Source organism: Tauraco erythrolophus, chromosome 5, assembly GCF_009769465.1.
Source record: "Tauraco erythrolophus isolate bTauEry1 chromosome 5, bTauEry1.pri, whole genome shotgun sequence".
NCBI classification, from domain to species: domain Eukaryota; kingdom Metazoa; phylum Chordata; class Aves; order Musophagiformes; family Musophagidae; genus Tauraco; species Tauraco erythrolophus.
The window spans coordinates 6282236-6300911 of record NC_141469.1 but is presented as its reverse complement, the minus strand read 5'-3'; the positions used below and the strand labels follow the sequence as shown (position 1 = coordinate 6300911).

General features: G+C 36.5%; 1 protein-coding gene across 6 annotated transcripts in view; it reads left to right on the top strand.

Annotated features, from left to right (window-relative positions):
* PRDM5 (PR/SET domain 5) overlaps positions 1-17196 on the top strand; it is an 84782-nt gene extending 67586 nt beyond the window's left edge. For 5 of the 6 annotated variants that reach the window (XM_086611892.1, XM_086611891.1, XM_086611889.1 and 2 more), the window contains 2 exons: positions 11543-11647; positions 17032-17196. In XM_086611892.1, coding sequence (XP_086468018.1) covers positions 11543-11647; positions 17032-17196 — 270 coding nt within the window. The remainder of the gene's footprint in view (positions 1-11542; positions 11648-17031) is intronic. The other variant, XM_086611893.1, reaches the window with a different exon arrangement.
* Positions 17197-18676: the final 1480 nt, after the last annotated feature.

Sequence of the window (18676 nt, the reverse complement as noted above, 5' to 3'; positions counted from 1 at the left end):
ACTATAACCTTTCTTCTTCCAAGTTTCCCTTTTCCTCACACTTCAACACCTTGCTCAATATCTAAATAGAACTGAACAGCTAAAAATATTGAAGTCTTAGGAGGAAAAAAAATTTGACTAGTAGTATTAATAAGAAAAAATAGAACAGAAAGCAAAGCTTGTCACAAACTTTCACAGATTTTGAATTCAGAAGGAATGGTTATGCTGAGTCTGTTCTTCTGCAGAATGTTATCCAAGCAGTACTGTAGGATAATAAGCTGTAGTTTAATCATTCAGATAAGTAAATATTAGTACAGGTACAGGAGCATAAATATGCATTTTAAGTAGTGTGATTCAGACATAAGTGGAAGAGAACAGAGTGGTGAAGGAAGTATGGGTTTTTGGAAGGAATGAGAAGGAAGAGGGAGAGAGAAAATATGGAGAGGTAAATTGAAAAGAGGCCATTATTTACAAGAGCACTTGTGTGCTTGGCAAGAATATGAAGATTTATTAAATGTTTGTAGTAGGTTGGTGCTTGTCAGGAATGTAGTGGTTGACATTCAGGATCTAATTAAGACACATTGAAAAACTTAAGTAATTGGTCCTTGTGTGTTTGGTGTTGTTTGTGCATGATGGATGCCCCATCCCTGGCAGTGTGCAAGGCCAGGTTGGACGAGGCTTTGGGCAACCTGGTGTAGTGGAGGGTTTCCCTGCCCATGGCAGGGGGGTTGGAACTAGATGATCTTTAAGGTCCCTTCCAACCCTAACCATTCTACGATTCTATGATTTTTAACTTGGTCGTGTATTGAGAGGAAAAAAGCTTGAAAACATTATCCAGGAAACAAACAAAAAATGCCCATTTAGTAGAGAAAACAGTTGTTTAGTATGTAGGTCATATGACAGTTTTGTAATACCAGATCACCTGCCTTGAGGTTTCTCTGAACACGGGGGTGCTAGCAAAGCTGCAGTCTGTGCACTGAGATGCAGAACTATCGACAGTTTTTGCCATGTACTTTTAAGACCAGGCGTTACTTCCTGAGGCGTTCTCTTTTTTCCTCTTTCTTACCATTTCATTCTCAAGCAGGTACATGCTACTTGCTGGAGAAAAAATTGAGAATTCTCCAGTAGTCTTGTTCATTTAGTCAGATTCTCTCTTTACTCTGTTTTGTAAGAGGTGCTTAAGAATTATGGGTATTAAGATGTTTTACTTTACGAGGTTGACAACCTAACATGTTTGTGTGTAGTACTGATAGTTGAATTTTCAGCTTTGAACATTTCAAATCTTTAACCAAGACTGATACAAGCTGAACTGAAAATTCTGAGCTATTCATGCGTGTCTTTAAGTGAAGACAGGCGGTCACATTGTAGCACCTCTCTGGTGCTCGGGGTAGTCCTCTTCTAATTCTTCTTTCTGGAAATCAGAGACTATGTGTGTTTGAACAAGTAGGGCAGTAGCAGGTAGGTAAAGTGAGACAGTTGATGCCGAGGACCTGATGTTTATCTTGTATGTGTTTCAGGGATTTTACTGCAGATTATGTGTAGTCTGGTCCTACGGACTGAATACACAACAGCCTTCCCTGGAATGCATTAAACCTTCTGGTTTAATTTTTTTCCAAAAGGAATCCAGGTCATGTAGTCCAACACATTTTGAAAGTGTGCACCAAAGCACAGTAACAGGAGACGTTTAGGAAGTGTGCTTCAAATGCACACACCTGATCAGAGTATAAACACGAAAGGAGATGTATTCTAACTGTACTATGTAAGAACTTTTCTAGTGAAGAAAGATTATACCTGTGCAGAAATATCTTGAAACTCCTCAGCATGATACTAATTCACTATAACTTGTTCTGTGATCCTAGGCTATTTAAACAATGAGAAAACTAAAGATTAGGAAGTTAAAAAATGTAATGTGTTTGTTGATGTTCAGTTCTAAGAACAAGAAAAGCCATGAAATCACACTTGGAATTTCTCTTTTCAGGCATCTGATGTGATGACTATTCAAAAGATTACAAAGACGTTGGCTATTCCTTTTCTTAGCCTTTCCTACACAAACGTTTTATTTTGAGATTTATTCTTTCATGCAAACTAATTTTTCAAAGAATAAAGAACAAGCTGTATAAATCCAGAAGGTATTTCTGTATCAGCTAAGCCTAGCAATTTGGAAATAAACATAATCATGGCACCTTTCCTCAAGGTCTATTCTTGTAAATATCTTGAAAAAAAAGAGCCTGGTCTTTTGGCCAGAAAAATTGTGAAGTAGCTTATAAGTAATAATATGACATTCAACAGGGAAAATGTAATTGCAGAGATTAAATCTAGATATATTTTACCAGTGGGATTAAATGCCAAACCTGATCCTGTAGGTCAGGGAAAACTGCTGGAAAAATCGTTGTAGAAAGTTGATTAAGGTCTGGCAGCTGCTAAACTGAGTACAACCTGGGTGGCCACAGGTGTCAGCTCGAACTCTGGAGTAAACAGAGAAGGGAAGCCAAAACCCCTACTGACAATATAAGGAGAAAATACCAACCACCTAATATTAAAATGTCACCTGAGTACTGATTTGTTTCTATGAAAGTAGATGTGTTTGGTTTATGGTTTCATTTTTGTTTTTTTTCTCCTTAACAAGAAGAAATATAACAGCCTGAGAAAACATAAATGAGGAACTCATTGAAGTTCTTGATGAAATGAATTTACAGACCGTATCAGCTTTGAGGAAATACATGCATAGTTCCAGCCTTCACAGGGCAGTAAACTTCAACTCTTTCCTAAGGCTTTATTCAGTGCCTGATATAATATTACATAGTTTGAGCTTAAACATGTAGAGAAATTATTGTATATTGCTGCAATATAATTGTTAATGTTTGGAAATATGATCTTTGATAGGTGCCCAGAGTTATTGTCATGTCAAATTGATGTTTTCATTACTTCTGAAACTGTTTTATTACAGTTTGTTTCAGTTAAATACATGGCAGTGACGGAGAACAGAAAGAGTAGAAACCGTTTGCAAGATACTTTTTCATCGCTTGGTTTGACTATTTCATATTTATACCTTGAAGGTATAAAAGATAGATGTAATTTTTATAGCTTATTTAAAAATTTGATTTCCAGTGGTTGGAAGGCTACTTGCTCTAATGATCAAATCATATGTTTCTGAGATAATATTTAAAAATTAGAGCTATTCCAATGTATTAGTAGGTACATTTCTTTGTTTCATGCATGAGTACCTACTATTTAAAAATGCATTAATCTCTAAGTATGTTTTAAAAAGCACGTAGTGTTCAGAGATTATACTGTAAGAAATAAAGCAAATTAGGTAATAATCATATTTTTGTAACTCTACAACTAACTTTAGTTGTCCACACTTGAAATGTTTGGCTAGTGTGTATATTTTTAGAAGTATATATATATGTACACACACACACACACACACATATATACATATACGTATGTTACATGGAACTGATCAGTAGATTGCAGTTGATGTTATATAGCTTCTGGACACTTAAGCTATCAGGACTCACTGTACTGTTTAGGAAGCATTGTCTCCTGTTCTTCTTTGTTCATTTGAGGCTGGGCAGCTGGAATTAGTAGCGTGGCCTCAACGTTGCAAGGATTGGTGTGATCTAGTGACTCGAGTGTCAGATGTGTTTTAAGTCAACTCTCAAACTCCTTAATCTCACAGTTAATTTGTTAGTGGTGGCTGAGAGTGTTAGTCTGAAGCTTTTATGATTATGTCTGCATGGGCTGCAGTCAAGTAAGTGACTTCAGTGTAAAGATATCCTTAGACACCAAGAACTCAAGGCCTGATGCAGTATGTGCGAGAGTTAGCCAACCTTGAGTTAATTTTAAGTTTTATTTATGAATTTCGTGAGAATAGGTATAAGTTGTGATAAGTATGGAAGCTAAGCAGTCTCCTGTTGAGGTTTTTTCAAGTCACTCTTTCATCTTGCTGCTGGGACAGTACGAGAAGAAAACCGCCCTCATCCAGGTCCTGAGTTAAACAGTCTTTCCAAGGCACTCATCTGGAACTTTACACAACCCCTTGTATTCTTTTTTTAACCTAGAAGAATATTAAAATAAAATAATGAAAAAATATGCAAGAACAATAATTGACAATTGTGACATAATTTCACTTGTTCTGTATTTCCCAGGAAATGTTTGGGCTTAAGAAAGTTTTAAAAGATACTCATGTGTTCTAGAAACATACCATGCTATTACCAAAAAAAAAAAAAGGTACTAAATATAGTTTTCTATGCACATGACAATGTGTAATGAAATAATATGAGGTGTTGATTGAATTTTGAATTTTTTTCAATACTAGATTTTCTCTATATTTCCCTATTGGTGAGACATGAGTGAGTTCCCAAACATCTGTCTGAGGATGATGACTTTGCCAGTACTGTGGTTTCCTTGCCGGTGGAATCTGTTTGTATACAGAATATAGAAGGTTTGAATCCCACTGCACCTATATTTTCACACTCTTTTTTTACGTAACGTTGACTGATGGATGATCATCTTCTCCTTGTAGAGTGAAAATATGGGGTTTTTAATATTGATATTGTTCTTCTTCCAAGAGCAGATCAACGTCTATTGAATTTTCATCATGACTGATTAAATAAACCCTCCTTCACTAAATATTAGGGACAGAAATAACTTCAGCGGTTTAAAAAAAACAGTGAAACAAAAACTTTACAGATACTTGGTAGCAAATAGGCAGAACTACTGTGGAAAATGTGAAGTTAATGGTAAAGTCCGACTAATTGCATATACTAGAGCTTTTGAAGAAATATATCTTTTTTCTTCTGGAAGGCATTTTAGGGGAGATGCATGTTTTTATTTTCCTTACAAATTTTATTACAAGAATTTCAGATTTTTTGGTTCCAAAACCTTCAAAACTAGATTAATTGAGAACTTTTCTAACAAAAACATCAGTCACTTCTAATAAAAGTGACTTTTTTGTTTAAATTTGCCAAAATCCTTTCACAATTGTTTCAACAGGAAAGTTTCTGTACCTGCTCTACTTATTGGAAATATTTTTTTAAAGGATTTTACTTCTCAACTGAAGAAATGTGTGCTTGTAAAGTGGTTCTTTATTGAGTTTTAATCATTATAAGGTTCAAATCCCTACTACTTCTGTAGAGTTGTAAATTTTCATCAGCCTTTGCCTTCCTGTGTCAACATTACTTTAGTAATTTACTGCAAGTCTCATAGTTTAAGTAGGCCTCTGTCTGTGGGTGAGCCAGTTGCTATAACTTCCAAAAACGTTCTATGTACTAAGAGACCATCTTGTTAGTTCTTGCACGTTTTTCACACTTAAATAGAAAACTGGATTCCATTAACTCACACCATTTGTGATCTTAAGTGACTTATCCTCCCTTCTCAACAAGGGGGATGTGTTGCTAGTGGTGATGACCTGGCAGAAAGTATCACTGATAGTTTTTTTCCTGACATTAATCAGCTTATTCCTCTTTTTTAGGGCTGAAATGTAGCTAAACATCAGCTGCTTAAGCCACCCTTGTTTCAGTACGCCCTTTACTGTCTTTCTTACTGCACCATACCTCAATTCTCAGCCCTTTGATTGAGATGAAAGCTGGTCTTTTAAGAAGAATTGAGCAAGATTGCGTGTCACCACTTCACTGATAGTGAAACTACCCATTACTCATCTTAAATGTAGAAAAAAACCTGAACATTGACACCGGAATTTGCTGAGGCTTAAAGGTCTGTTACCACAGCTGCTGTCTAACAGGTTTTCTTGTTGCTTGGCCTGGCCCTCAGCATGGCCTGATGCTATATGTGGGGAGTTTCCAGACCAAGCAGAAAGATTCGATTCTCTAGGACTTTTGTTACTCATTCGCTGGTCTGCTTAGCTTTTGGTAGTAAGTTTGCTGTTACTGAGGCTACAGGGCAGGTTGCGGGTTGCTTATGGGTATGCTTCATGAGCGCTGTGTTACGCTGCCTCTTTTCGAGGTTGGACTCTTTTCGAGGCCCCTGAGGTCATGCATTTCAGGCTGCTGTAGCCCTGAACCTTCAGTTCACATTCGGGTGGGATTTTGGACAGGATGATAGCTGTTCTGGTCACCGCCTTTGATACATGCCATGTACATCTGGCTGAAGAGCTCCTGAATGTGGTTTGAGGGTCACATAAACATTAATTATTAGTAATAATTGAAAAAAAATGTTACTGCTATTAGGAAAAGGTTTGAAGCACACAAAGCAAAGGGTTTATGTGAAATATGCAAGTTTCTTAAACCTAACCTCATTCCCTCAATACTGAAGGTACCCTTTAGGTAATGCTTCCTGAAGTCTGTATTTGTCACTGTCCTCCTGATTTGGAAGCAGATAATACAACTGCCTTTTCTACATTTTCAGGTCGGCAAAGCTTTAGGATTTCCAGGATTTGGTTTGAGAGGTCAGCTCTTGGTAGCTGCAAGCCTGACTAGTATGTTTTAATGTTGTCTGGCTGGTTGTATTTGTTCATATTTTTCCATTCTTGTTGATTGTTTCAAAAGAGGTTTTTTTTTACTTACTGTGTTCAAGGGATAATGCAAATACATGTAGCAGCAAATGATATTTGTTAAGAGTAAAACAAATATTTTCAAATTCTCCACATAAGGTTTGAAAGCAGATAGTGTTAATTTATCTACATCTCATTTTAGGCATTATAAGACTTTCTCTTTGGGAGCAAAGGATAGCTCTTTAGTTTCTTTAGTTTAGAATAGTGAAAGCAATTAAAAACAAGAAAAAAGAATACGTGAACTAAAGGATGATCTGTGTATTTTAAAATATTTTACTATCAAAAATACAAGCTGATATTTTTTTTTAGTTGTGTTTCCTGTTGTTAGAATAAATCTCACCCAAAAAAGTTCCATACTCGCTGTTTCCCAAGGAGTTTGGTTTGAGATGTTTTCAGGCTTATTCAGGTTTTACCAAGAATCTTCATGTATGTACTGGGCCTTACTGTTCATTTTTCCAAAATACATTTTGTTTGTCTCCAGATTTGTCTGTTATACAGATCTCAATTTTGTATGTCTTCAGAGAAGAAAAGAAGGTATTTTTGTATTTTTTTTGTCCTGTATCATCGTCATTATTCGTGTCTGACAATTTTCATGCTCATGTCACAAGTCTAAATGTTTACATGTAAATGTTTACATGTAATGTAAGATTACATTTAAATGTATACAAATAATATAAGATCTGGTATGCCTGGTTTCTCTGAATTTCTCTGAATGTTCAGTTTCCAGCACATTTTCAGTAGAAAATGCAGATCTAGCAAGTCATGTGAAACTTAACACGGTCAGTATGTCTTACCCCGAGACACTAGTAATTCTAATGTGTGCTTAGATGTATGAACACGGTCTACAAGAAGAAATGTGCAATATGTGAAATTCAGAAGTAAATCAGAAGTAAATCCACTGAATTCAGTAGGTTCTAAAAAAAAAAAGAGAGTATCAGAGAGATTAGAGCCTAGATAGCTCATTTTAAGTGTACTCAGTACGCCAATTAAAACCTAAGTATTAAAAAGGATTGTTGAGTAACATTTCTATAGTCAACAAGTTCACTTTCTGAGTAGTATAAATCTGCAGTCACTGTAGTAAATTAATTTAAGCAAAAAAGTAAAGAATAAGGTCTCCTGAGTGGATTCAGCCAAGTTTTGACTTGCTCCTGCCACCTTCGAAAGAGTTACTAGAACTGTTCTTAACTCTCATTTATTTGAATCTTGAGCTATGATTTATTTGTATATATTAGTGTCTAGATTATATTTTACTTGCTGTTGAGCTCATGTAATAGTTCTGAATTCAGATTTAAAAAGTTACTTGGAGTTACTCCTACCAAAGTCATTCATGTTTTACCTGTGTAATCAATTTTAGCAGGTTTACAGAAACAACCATATGCACTAATGCTAAGCTAATACAGATAATGTATTTATATTTCTTAAGGGAGAGACAGTCAACTACAGCAGCGGTTAGCAGTTCAGATGTTCTGCATTTAAGTATTTCCATCTGCTGTGGTTGCAGGATATGCTGTATACATGTTCTGTCAGTCTGTTAAAGGGGGCATCAAATGGCCTTGAGAAATGTCGTGTTCTGATGTCTTTCTAATGCAAAGCACAGTTTGCATAGAATCCAAGGTAGTCAGTTACGATTCAGCTCTCCATGGACAGATGAAGCGCGTATTGCAGGCACTGTTTTATTTGTCATAGTCGTTAAAATGTTTAATTCCTCTCAGTTTTAATGTAGCAAAGTGAAAACCATCAGAGACAGGAGCTTCTAAGTTAGCACAGCAGTCTTACAGCAGGCACCTTCCAGAATACCAGGTCCCATTTGGGCTCTCCTTGGGCTTTCTTTGTTTAGAGGTAGGAAGATTATAAATCCTGATCTACGTATTTCTATTTGTACCTGGTATACTTTAAAATGTAATATTAAATCACTGCAGTATCAGCTACATCCTGTCTCTCTTGCTCTCCCTGCCCCCTTTCTCATTTGTATCATCAATAAAAGAAAACACATGTAATCCTTTGGCTTTGCTGCCACCGTAGCCATGGCCTGGCAGATGCGTTTTGAACAGAAGGTAGATTTATAGTACTAGCAGTTGCTAACTCCTCTGAAGTCAGACTTACGTGATATTCCCAATGACCTCCTGTTTTGTTGACGGTTAGCAGGTTTCTTCCTTTGCTTGATGTTTTAAATTTGTTCAGCTTTCTTCTAGTCTCATTGTTCGTCCCTGTTGTCCTTTTGTGGTGACATTAATTTTCTTTCAGACTTAGTGCTGTGGTTTTTATCTATTTTTTTTCTGTTCCCGTTTAGAGCAGTGATGGTTATGCCAAGCCAACATCATCTTTTCCATGATTACAAATGTTGCCTTCTCCAAGTATTGTGCAATGGAAATTTGATATGAAAGGAAGAAGGGGGAGAGAGAAAAGGAAAAGCATAGAATGTTTTGTTTAGAAGAAATTGGTATCTGAGAATGATGTCTTCTTCGAAACCAACAACGAAGTCTTTTTGTCTGGAGAGAAACTTAGGGCTAAGTTTTGCTCTGGACAGCACTACTGATTTTATTGAAAAGGACACAAATGTGAATGAAGGGCAGCTTAGCTTAGTGGAGAGAGGGGTGAGGGGGCTGGTGTGAATCAGAATTGTGTCTGATGAAGTCACTGGAATATACACATGTAAGGAATCTAAAATTAGATCAAAGGCAGCTTTGGATGTGTTTCATGCACTACATATGTGAGTTTGAATACAAATGCCAAGGGAATGGTTAGATACACCCTTCTTTTTTTCATAGAGAATACTACAAATAGGCAAACATAACCTTGGGGAAGATACTACAGCTCATGTTTGTGACTTCAGCTTCTCAGAGTTTATAATGACTCTTTCTCCAAAATGGAATCCTGAAATCCGTTTAACTCTGAAATGAATAAGATAATTAAAATCAAGTTAACACTTCAGATATCTGAAGAGCAAGATGATAAAAAGGGAAGAATTACACCTGGTACAGTTTGCAATAATGAATGTTTTCTTAGATGTTTAAGATGTACACATCATATACTTTGTACTTTCGATGGAGCAAACTACACAGACAAAAGCTATTTTCAGAGAAGTCACAGAAAATGTGACCACAATGCAAAACTGATTAAAGGGGTGTTGCAGATACCTGCTTTTCATATGACTTATTCGTATAGTTCCTTAAAAATTACAGACCAGTTCCATGAAGTCTTTAGTCAGTCTAGTAAAATTCCCTGTGACATTAAGTTTCTGGTCTAGCTGATGATTTTTTTTTTTTTTTTTTTTTTTTTAAGATCAACTCGTATCTTTTTTAGGTAATTTGTCATGTTTTACTCTATACTGGAGAATCACGGAAATTAAAAAATTAAAATAATGATGAAAAATCACAAAGATAATAAACGTGTAAGGAGAATCTTGCACAGAAAAGCTCATTAGTGGCTTCCCTTTAGGCCAGTTTGATTGTATGTAGCTGGACACCATGTACTCAGCCTGCATCACTAAAAAGATTTATCTTGCATCATACTGAAATGTACTTTATCTCATTGTTTACTCATATCTGAAATTGAAATTGCTGGAGAAATGCTTTTCCCTATGTACACAGCTTATGACCTGATTTTGGTGAGCTAGAGGATACCTGCCACTCTAAGTTGAGATGGTTCTGTCTGACACTGCCTTTTCTAGGAAGCCTTATGGGAGAGTAGTCCATTGCAACTAGAGCGAAGGACCCAGTCTTCACCCGCGCTGTGATCTCTGTACCTGCAAAGAGCTGCCCTAAAGGGAGAGCTTGGGACTTGGGAGAGCAACACCGATTGATAGTCCATTCTATTACTTGTACGGTTTATGCCGAGTACCTGGCAGGATTTAGCAATATATGGAGATCTCATTGTCTCTTACAAGCTCAGAATAGGAATTCAATAACCAGAGAAGTTTTTCGCTTTGCAGCTTGAACACCTAACCCGAGTTGTTCCTTCTCTCTTATCCTTGGATCTCACGTTGTTTCCCAAAAGACCATTAAGGCTGCTGCCTATTATTTGTTAATTCATGGACTTAGCATTTTTATTGCCTATTGATTTTTCAGTCTTTGTTTCCAAATTAATTTAGTAAATAATGTTTACTTTGTTGCCTAAAATACCCATCTTTAGAAGTTAAACAACACAGAATTGGGAACCACAGAAAAAAGTAGAGTGAGGGTAAAATAAGTATAATTGTTTAATTCAAAACAAAAGGTGTCTCTAGAGTATCAAAATTTTAGTGAAGCAATATGCAGTGCCATGATACTTTTACATTTAATTAATTTATTTGATTGTTGTTTTTGATACAGTTCTGTAACTTTAGTGGAAGAAAGGAGGAATTGCATCTTATATGAAAGTTTCTATATGAAGAACTTCAAAGAAGAAAATCTTTATATAAGTGTTTTTCCATACATATCTCCAATTATTTATTTGATGTCAGTGAGCTTGCAACTTCTATAACATTATGTGTTACAGTAGCTGCTAACAAATAATTCTAATAAAAATACAGATGGCTTGGTTGCCATCTGCACGTCTTTTGAGATTCTGCAATGAATATGTGATTAACCTGCTGTCACTACTATTTAAAATAAGTTTTTTCTCTAACACAAGCTTTCCTTGTACCTCCACTTCCTCCTCTTCCCTCTTCCCCTGCTTGGAAGTGTGCTAACAAGCCTGAGGTTTTTGTAGACGTCTTACTTGTCTGTATGCTTTAGGCATTTGTGGAGGATAAAGGAAAGTACACTGGAATTTTATGTTTCTGTACCTTTCACGTTACGAAAAACAGACTCCCAAAATGGCTGGGTTTGAAAGACTGGAACAGATAATTAATTCATAAGTGGGTGTTGAAGTGGAAACTGTCAGGCCACAGCTTTCCCAGCTTTCACTTAATCATTTGAAAGTCGTTTTCTGTTGTTTTCACTGACTGTAATCCCTTAGAGAGAATATAAAACTTGCACCATCCAGCATGGAATTCCGCTCCTTTAACGACTTGGGCTCTGTGTTGACTCACTTTCACTCACTTTTGCTCATTGTTGTCATTTTGTACAGGAAAAGCCGTACCAATGTTCCGAGTGTAACAAGGCTTTCAGTCAAAAGCGAGGCCTAGATGAACACATGAGAACGCACACCGGAGAGAAGCCGTTTCAGTGTGACGTGAGTTGATCTATTCCTTTGTCTTCTTGACTTCAGTGCGGCAACAGGACGGAATTGCAGTGAGACTGCAGCCTTGCACCTATTGGCTGTGACATAAAGTTACAGTTCATACGGTCTCTGAGTGCCTGATTCATGACAGACCATGCAGGGAACTTTATGTACCCTCTTCAATTGCCAAGAGCATTGCACACCCTTTTATTTTGTGGGTTTGGATCCCTAAGAGTTATTTTCACCGTTATTAATGCAATTTGGATGTTGCAAGTTACAAATTCATACTGGTTGAGTTCCTGTGTATATTATATGATGGTTTAATGGTTGGAGATTACCTTGTACAGGAAAAGGCATTTAATTCATTACATGGAATCTGAATGCTTCTGATGATATTGAATGACACAAATACGAGTTCAGAATTTCTAATTTCTGTTTAGAGGAATCTGCTCTGATATCTTCAGCATCTGCTCATAGTTGGGTTTTTTTGTTTGGGTTTGTTTTTTTTTTTTTGTTTTGAATGAAGAAATCGTGGATGCTGTGTATGCTTGCAGTGCTGAAATGCAGCATATCATGTTACAGTTCATAGATCACTGTCAAGTACCTTTCATTCAGCATACCCTATCCTGTATAAAATGTATCTCGCAGCTTTTGGAACGTAGGTGGGGAGGCTGAATGTGCAGGAACTGTTGGCAAAGAATGTATTTCAGAATTACTTAATACCAGAATTTTAAGGTGTTGCTCAGGCATTTAGAGAAGGACATCAGAATCGGGTGTAGAATTAGAATTAGTATAGGTGCTTTGTTTTGTGATGCTAGCTCTTAATGGACTAGTCATAAGAGAACCACCAGCTTTCGGTCATATCCTAGGTGACTCAGCCTGAACAGTTGTAAATTTGCTCACAAATTTCTAAAATTAGATGCAAAATTAGAATAACCAGTTGGCACGAAAGTCGCAAGGGTCTGTTAATTGATCTGTTTTTTAATAAATAATCTGATGGCATTTCACTGAGAATAAAATATGTTAATTTAATAAAAATTTCAGCTACAATGTTTTGCTGTTATCTACAAATCAGGAAATTTGCTGTGTTCTTTTGGGATAATCTCAGCCTGGCTTTAGGTAGTACCTTGAGGATTTCTGTAGTTCCAAATCATTGTTAATAACTTTTTCAGCTTTGAGATCGCTATACTGTTTATCAGCTGTTGGCTAGCTTGTGTAAATACAATTTTTCCCACACTGTGGATCCAAGATTCACTGTTCTTGGATTCACAGTGTGCTTTTTCAGACCAATTTGGGGTAGTGGCTATATGTTATTCTTTTTTCTTTCTTCAGTTGAAAGTAGAGCTGTACAAAAGCACACTTTCTGCTTCAACTATTCCTTCAGTTTTCCTGATTACTTAGGTAGAACTATGTTTTCCAAATCGTAGTATTTCTAGAAACAGTTGTAATCTGTGTCTAGTCCTAGTCCTTCTCTGAGAATTTTTATGTACCTTTGGTTACTGGAGATTTTTTTTTATTCTTTAAATTACTTCCATGTTTCACCAAAATTATCCTTCAGCACAGGTCTTTTGGTAGCAGCACATTGCAGAGATTGCTGACTTTTTGGGGTTTGGACATAACCAGCAGTTGGCTCTACTGTTCATTCATACGCTCATCAATTGCCCAGGTGCCTACCATGGTCTGCCGCTTAATGCACACTTGGAGAGTATTGAAAGTTTTGTTTTCGATAGTTACTCCTTACTTCATCTAGACTCCAGTTCTGCAGATGCTGGGAACGTAGTAAATGTCATTGAGAGCAGAACATTCCTCCAGAGCTGTCTCTCACATTGTATGTTTCCAGATGTTTCAGCAGAAGTTAAAGGAAAACCAGTAGTGGACAGTTATGGAAATATGTTCCTATGGGAGACGTTTATTGTTAGCTCCCCAATACCAGATTGCTTTTTACACTCAGATATTCTCACCTACCGTTTTTGATCCTGCTAAAGATAGCTGTAGATGTTCTCATTATTTTTCTTATAATGACTTGAGTGGTAATTTACAGCAGCAACTTCTACAAATTCTTAGCTGTGGAAAGAGATTTTGGGGAGAGGAGAGTGTCAGGTTGCTGCAATGGAATTTCCATAACTTTGATTAGCAGAAACGGTTAATAGCTATCACATTCATTGCTTTCTGTACATGTCTCATTTTTCTCCTTAGTCAACTTGTCTGAAGTTGTTTCTCTTTCCAATATTTTGCATGACAACTTCCCACATTTATAATTGTTTTTGTTACTATATTCTGGATTTTTTTTCCCATTTCCATTGCATGTTTTAAGGAGTGAAGGCATACTATTGGCATGCTCTTACTCATTAAAGTAATTGGAAAAGTCTCTAAGTCCAATGCCCAGACCTGCTAAGAATCCTTTAAAGGTGAAAACCAGGCCATTTTTACAATGATTAGCAGATTCATAAATGTAATCATACATGAAGCCACAATGGAAGAAAAATGTCTTAGGAGGATTAAGAATTTTGGTCTTGTTTCCTACCTGGCGTTAGAAGCAGTCGTAGAAACTATTCAACTTTTTCTTCTAAGTAATGTACTAGCGTATGCTGTCAGAATTTTTTTTGTTTCTTAGTACCTTTAGCATTTACAAACAGGAGTTGCCTTCAGTGCCAAAGCACTGAAGAAAGAAAACTTTTGACTATTGAAAAAAGAAAGTGTATTTCATGAGCTCAGGAATCGGCTTCACTTGACAATGCACCTTTCCCCACCCAGTATAAACAATTACATACCAATTTTTTTAGACTGCGTTTTTGCTTTAAATAGAATTTCCTTCCAGAATCAGAAATAAAAGCCACGTCTTCTGTTCCTCTTTCACTCTCTCTCAGGCATATGGAACAGACGTTACACTTTGGAATTGTGCCACGTGTAAAAGTAATCCTTGTATTCTGTTTGATGAAGGTGCTGCAGTTTATTTATGTGGCTATTTCTGTGTCTTATTAGTCAACAAAAGCATTTTCAGAACTTACTATTAATGACTCAGAGATCTCACATACCACTGATAGTAGTGCAAATTGAATATTCCCATTTTAAGGTGAAAATTCTAGTATATATCACATAGGAAAGTGAAAATAACTGAAATATGGAAAAACAAAACATGGTTTCTCTTTAGTGTATTTCTGTCCTCTGAAGACCAGCCTGTTTTTTCTGGAAGGCCAACTGAACTTCAGTTGTCTCAGAGACAACAGATTGTTCTTTGGGGGTGGAAAGGTCAGGAACTGCCTTGTTCTGGTTTCTTTCCAGTACAGTATTTCCCTCCACTCTGCCTTTAGTTGACCCTACACTTACTTTCAAATGTCAGTCTTTCCTGTCCTCCCTGCTTGATCAAAACTTTGATCATTTTGAAGAGATTGATTAGAGTTCAAGTGCGCATTAGCATGGTTGTAAATCTATAAAACGTCAGTCTTGCTTATAAAACTGAAGTACGAAGCAAACTCTTAAAAAACGCCAAAAGCTTTTATGCGTAAGCACAGCACAGGATGAATCATGTCTTTAAGTAATGATCCCATGCATTGCATGTTCTTTTTGAAGAAGTTAGATAGTGGAACATGCTAGAGCCTTGAGGAACAGCAGGACACATTATACTAGGTGTAACATGAGCATTATGAATGAAAAAAATGTACTTTAAGACTGTGTTATAAGCTATAAAAATGAAGAAGTGAGCGTAAAATACACAGAACCATACGTATCTTGTATGTGTGTATATCCTTGATTGTCTTCGTGGCTTCCAAGAAACATGTTGTGTTTACTGGTATATGATACTTCTAACATGTTGAGACTTGTGAGCAGGCGTGATGGTTATGATTAGATAAATGTTATGAGTTCACTTCGTGTGTTCTGTGGAAGAGGAATAGAAAATGGCGCTTTGCAAAAGCGATATCAAGACCTGAGCAGTGGATGCTGTAGTGACATTCACTGTTGTGTGACAAAGGATGACAGTTGCTTGGGTCTGAAAGAGGTAATTATACATTTAGGGAAAAAGTCGGAGAGTTGCAGTTGCTGTATAAGTATTACATCATGTCATAAATTAAAAGATGTTCCATTGCAACAGCACATACAGTGTTTTTATCTGGGGAAAAATTATTTTGGGTACAAGGTACAAAACTCTCTGGCAGTTACCCTTTTTATGGTCATTGTGTGGTTTTGCCTTAGTTGGCATAAAATACATATACTGCAGGTCAAAATTATTTGCTTGGATAGTCAGCTGTATTTGTCAGTCTTGGTTTCAAAAGGAGTCAGTGATCATTCAGCATTTTTATTACCAGTTTGATACCAATCTGAGTTTAAAACTTCATTTTCCTAAAGAGGGATTGTGCAGCATTCCCCAAGTTTCCTCTACATGGAAGACATTTTTGTCTGGAATGAACCTGGAATTCTAAAATTGCAAGCTTATGGATGTTCATTCTGATTTAACTATATGACTCTTCCATATTTCGTTTGTCAAATTAGGAGCGTGCTTTCTAAATTATTTTTTTTTCCTGGAAAATTCGTGCATACAATATATACCTGGATGGAAGGTGAAAGTGACCATATAACTGCACAATTTCAATTGTTTTGATGTCTTGCCCATGCATTCCTAACTCTTCATTCTAACTTCTCTTGGCTGAACTTGTTCTTAACCTTTCATTTTGACTTCAGTACAGGAATTTTTATAGGAAGAGATGATTTTAGCATGGCAAGAGTCCCTCATTCCTTTATCTATCTATTCAAATGGCAGAATGAACTGAACCGCTTGGAGTACAGTGGAGGAAGGGAAGTGGCACACCAGATCATATTACAAAGGAATTGCACCTTCATTTCTAAGATGTCTTCTGTTTTCTTGGACAGGCAGAGGAAGATTGGAACAATGAGGTTTCCTCTATAATAATTATGAACCTTTCTTACAGTCTTCAGAGCCTTTTTTTTTCTCACTGCTTCCTCCTTGTAACTGAGCAATTTGAACTGATATTTTCGGAACCAGCAAATGTCACTCTGGAGGTCAGGAAGGAAATATTTGATTTGAGGTCAAATTGACAGAGGCTTGTGATGTTTTGTCATAATTTTTGCTGCATCTCAGAATAATACGTTTTAAAAAACTACTCCATAATGTAATGGGGACACCTCAGTGTGTTGAATATTGGGTCTTTTTTCTCTTCCCCCCCCCACCTCACCCTGTGCCTGTGGTACCACTGTTAATGTGCAACATTGAAAAGATACCAGACAGAGTAATAATATTTAAGGTGCTCTCTGAAGGAGTTATTCTTCCAAAGTGTTGCAGGTATGTCTGGCTGTGGCCTCAGTCATGTAATATAAGGAGCTTTAAACGTGCTTGAAGCTTTAAGACTTCTTTTGTCTTTGTCTTGTCTTCACTGCCTTAGGTTTGTGATCTGTCCTTCAGCCTGAAGAAAATGCTGATCCGACACAAGCTGACTCACAACCCCAACCGACCAATGGCCGAATGCCAACTTTGCCACAAGAAGTTTACAAGAAACGACTACCTCAAAGTGCACATGGAAAATGTCCATGGTGAAACTGACAGCTAATTACGGCATGTGTGAGAAGAACGGATCTTACATTCCAAAGTGCTCCATTTGTACGTGTACAAAGTCCAGACTTCTCACCTGACTAGTAAGCATAGTCAGAAGAAACAACTGTAATGTGTTCACATGTTATTTTTTCCAACTTTTTTTTTTTAATATACTAGTATGATAAAAACCAAAGAAGACATTCACCTGAAGTAAAACATAGCTTGAAAATAAAAGTTGAAGAGAAAAGAACTTTGGGAAAACTTTTATCCTCATTTAAAAAAAAAAAAGAAAAGCAAAAAAAAGCTTTAAGCAAATTTCACCTTCTCAATTACAGCCTTAAAAACGTAGATATTGGTAGCATTACGTGGAAATCCTGGACATTTGGAACTGAACTCTTGGCTATCTGCAACTGTATTTCTGTATCTAAGCTTCAAGACTCCATTAAAATTCTTTAATTTGAAACCACACAGAATTTGTCATTCTAATTGACTGGTGATTGCATCCAGGCATATTATATTCAGATCTTAATTCTGCATTTTGTTGTAACATGATTTTTGTCTCAGTTTATTTATAGCTTTCTCATTACTAGATGAAACTCATTAACTTGAATTGGTTCTTGAGATGCCAAAACGTATGGGTACATCTGTCACGTTAAGTATTTCTGTATGAGCATTGAAGAGGATCTATTTCTTCTGGTTATGTGAAACAAGGCTGAAGTGAAAACTTTGAGCAATTTAGTTTAAGTGCTGTATTCATACTCATCCTTGTGACTGGCAAGGCGAGTGGAAAGACATCTTAACAGAATGGCTTGAGTAGCTACAGTTGCCTAGTTAACATCTATTTGATTTCCTGGTGAACAGCTGGTTCCCAGAGTTGTTGTTCTTACTAAATCAGATGCCTTGGATTTCTTCATCTCACTTAACTACCTTGGTTTCTTAAGTCTGTTAATGAGCACTGGGAAAAATACTGCTTTACAACTAAGTAACAATCAAATTCTTTGCGTTATCAGATTGAGTTGTTTGCTGCAGTAAAACTCTTGAAAATTACCACAGACTGTCTTGTACCACAGCTAGATAACCAAGAAATTATTATCTCCAGGGACAGTAAAACTGTAACTTCAGAGAGTGATTGCATGTGAAATTCCTGAGTTATCAGCAGTTAATATTAAGGCTCTGTCATTAGTAAACTGTTGATATTCATTTTGAACCTATCAATGTTTTATAAAATGAACTTGCACTGGGACACGTTGCTTCTAGTTTTCATGGGAAAAGAATGCAGCTTCTTCCTGAACTGCAGCAGGACAATTATGCTGAAATAAACAGCACAATTCTTTATCTTATGGTAGACTCTACTCAAATCTGTTTATCACATGGTAGATTAAAGAAGTAGCAATAGTAGTATTGCTAGCAATGGAAGTAGCAATAAAAGATGTTGCTATATTTAGTGCTTAACACTTTCTTCTTTCTCTACTAATAGTTTGGATCTCATTCTTCTG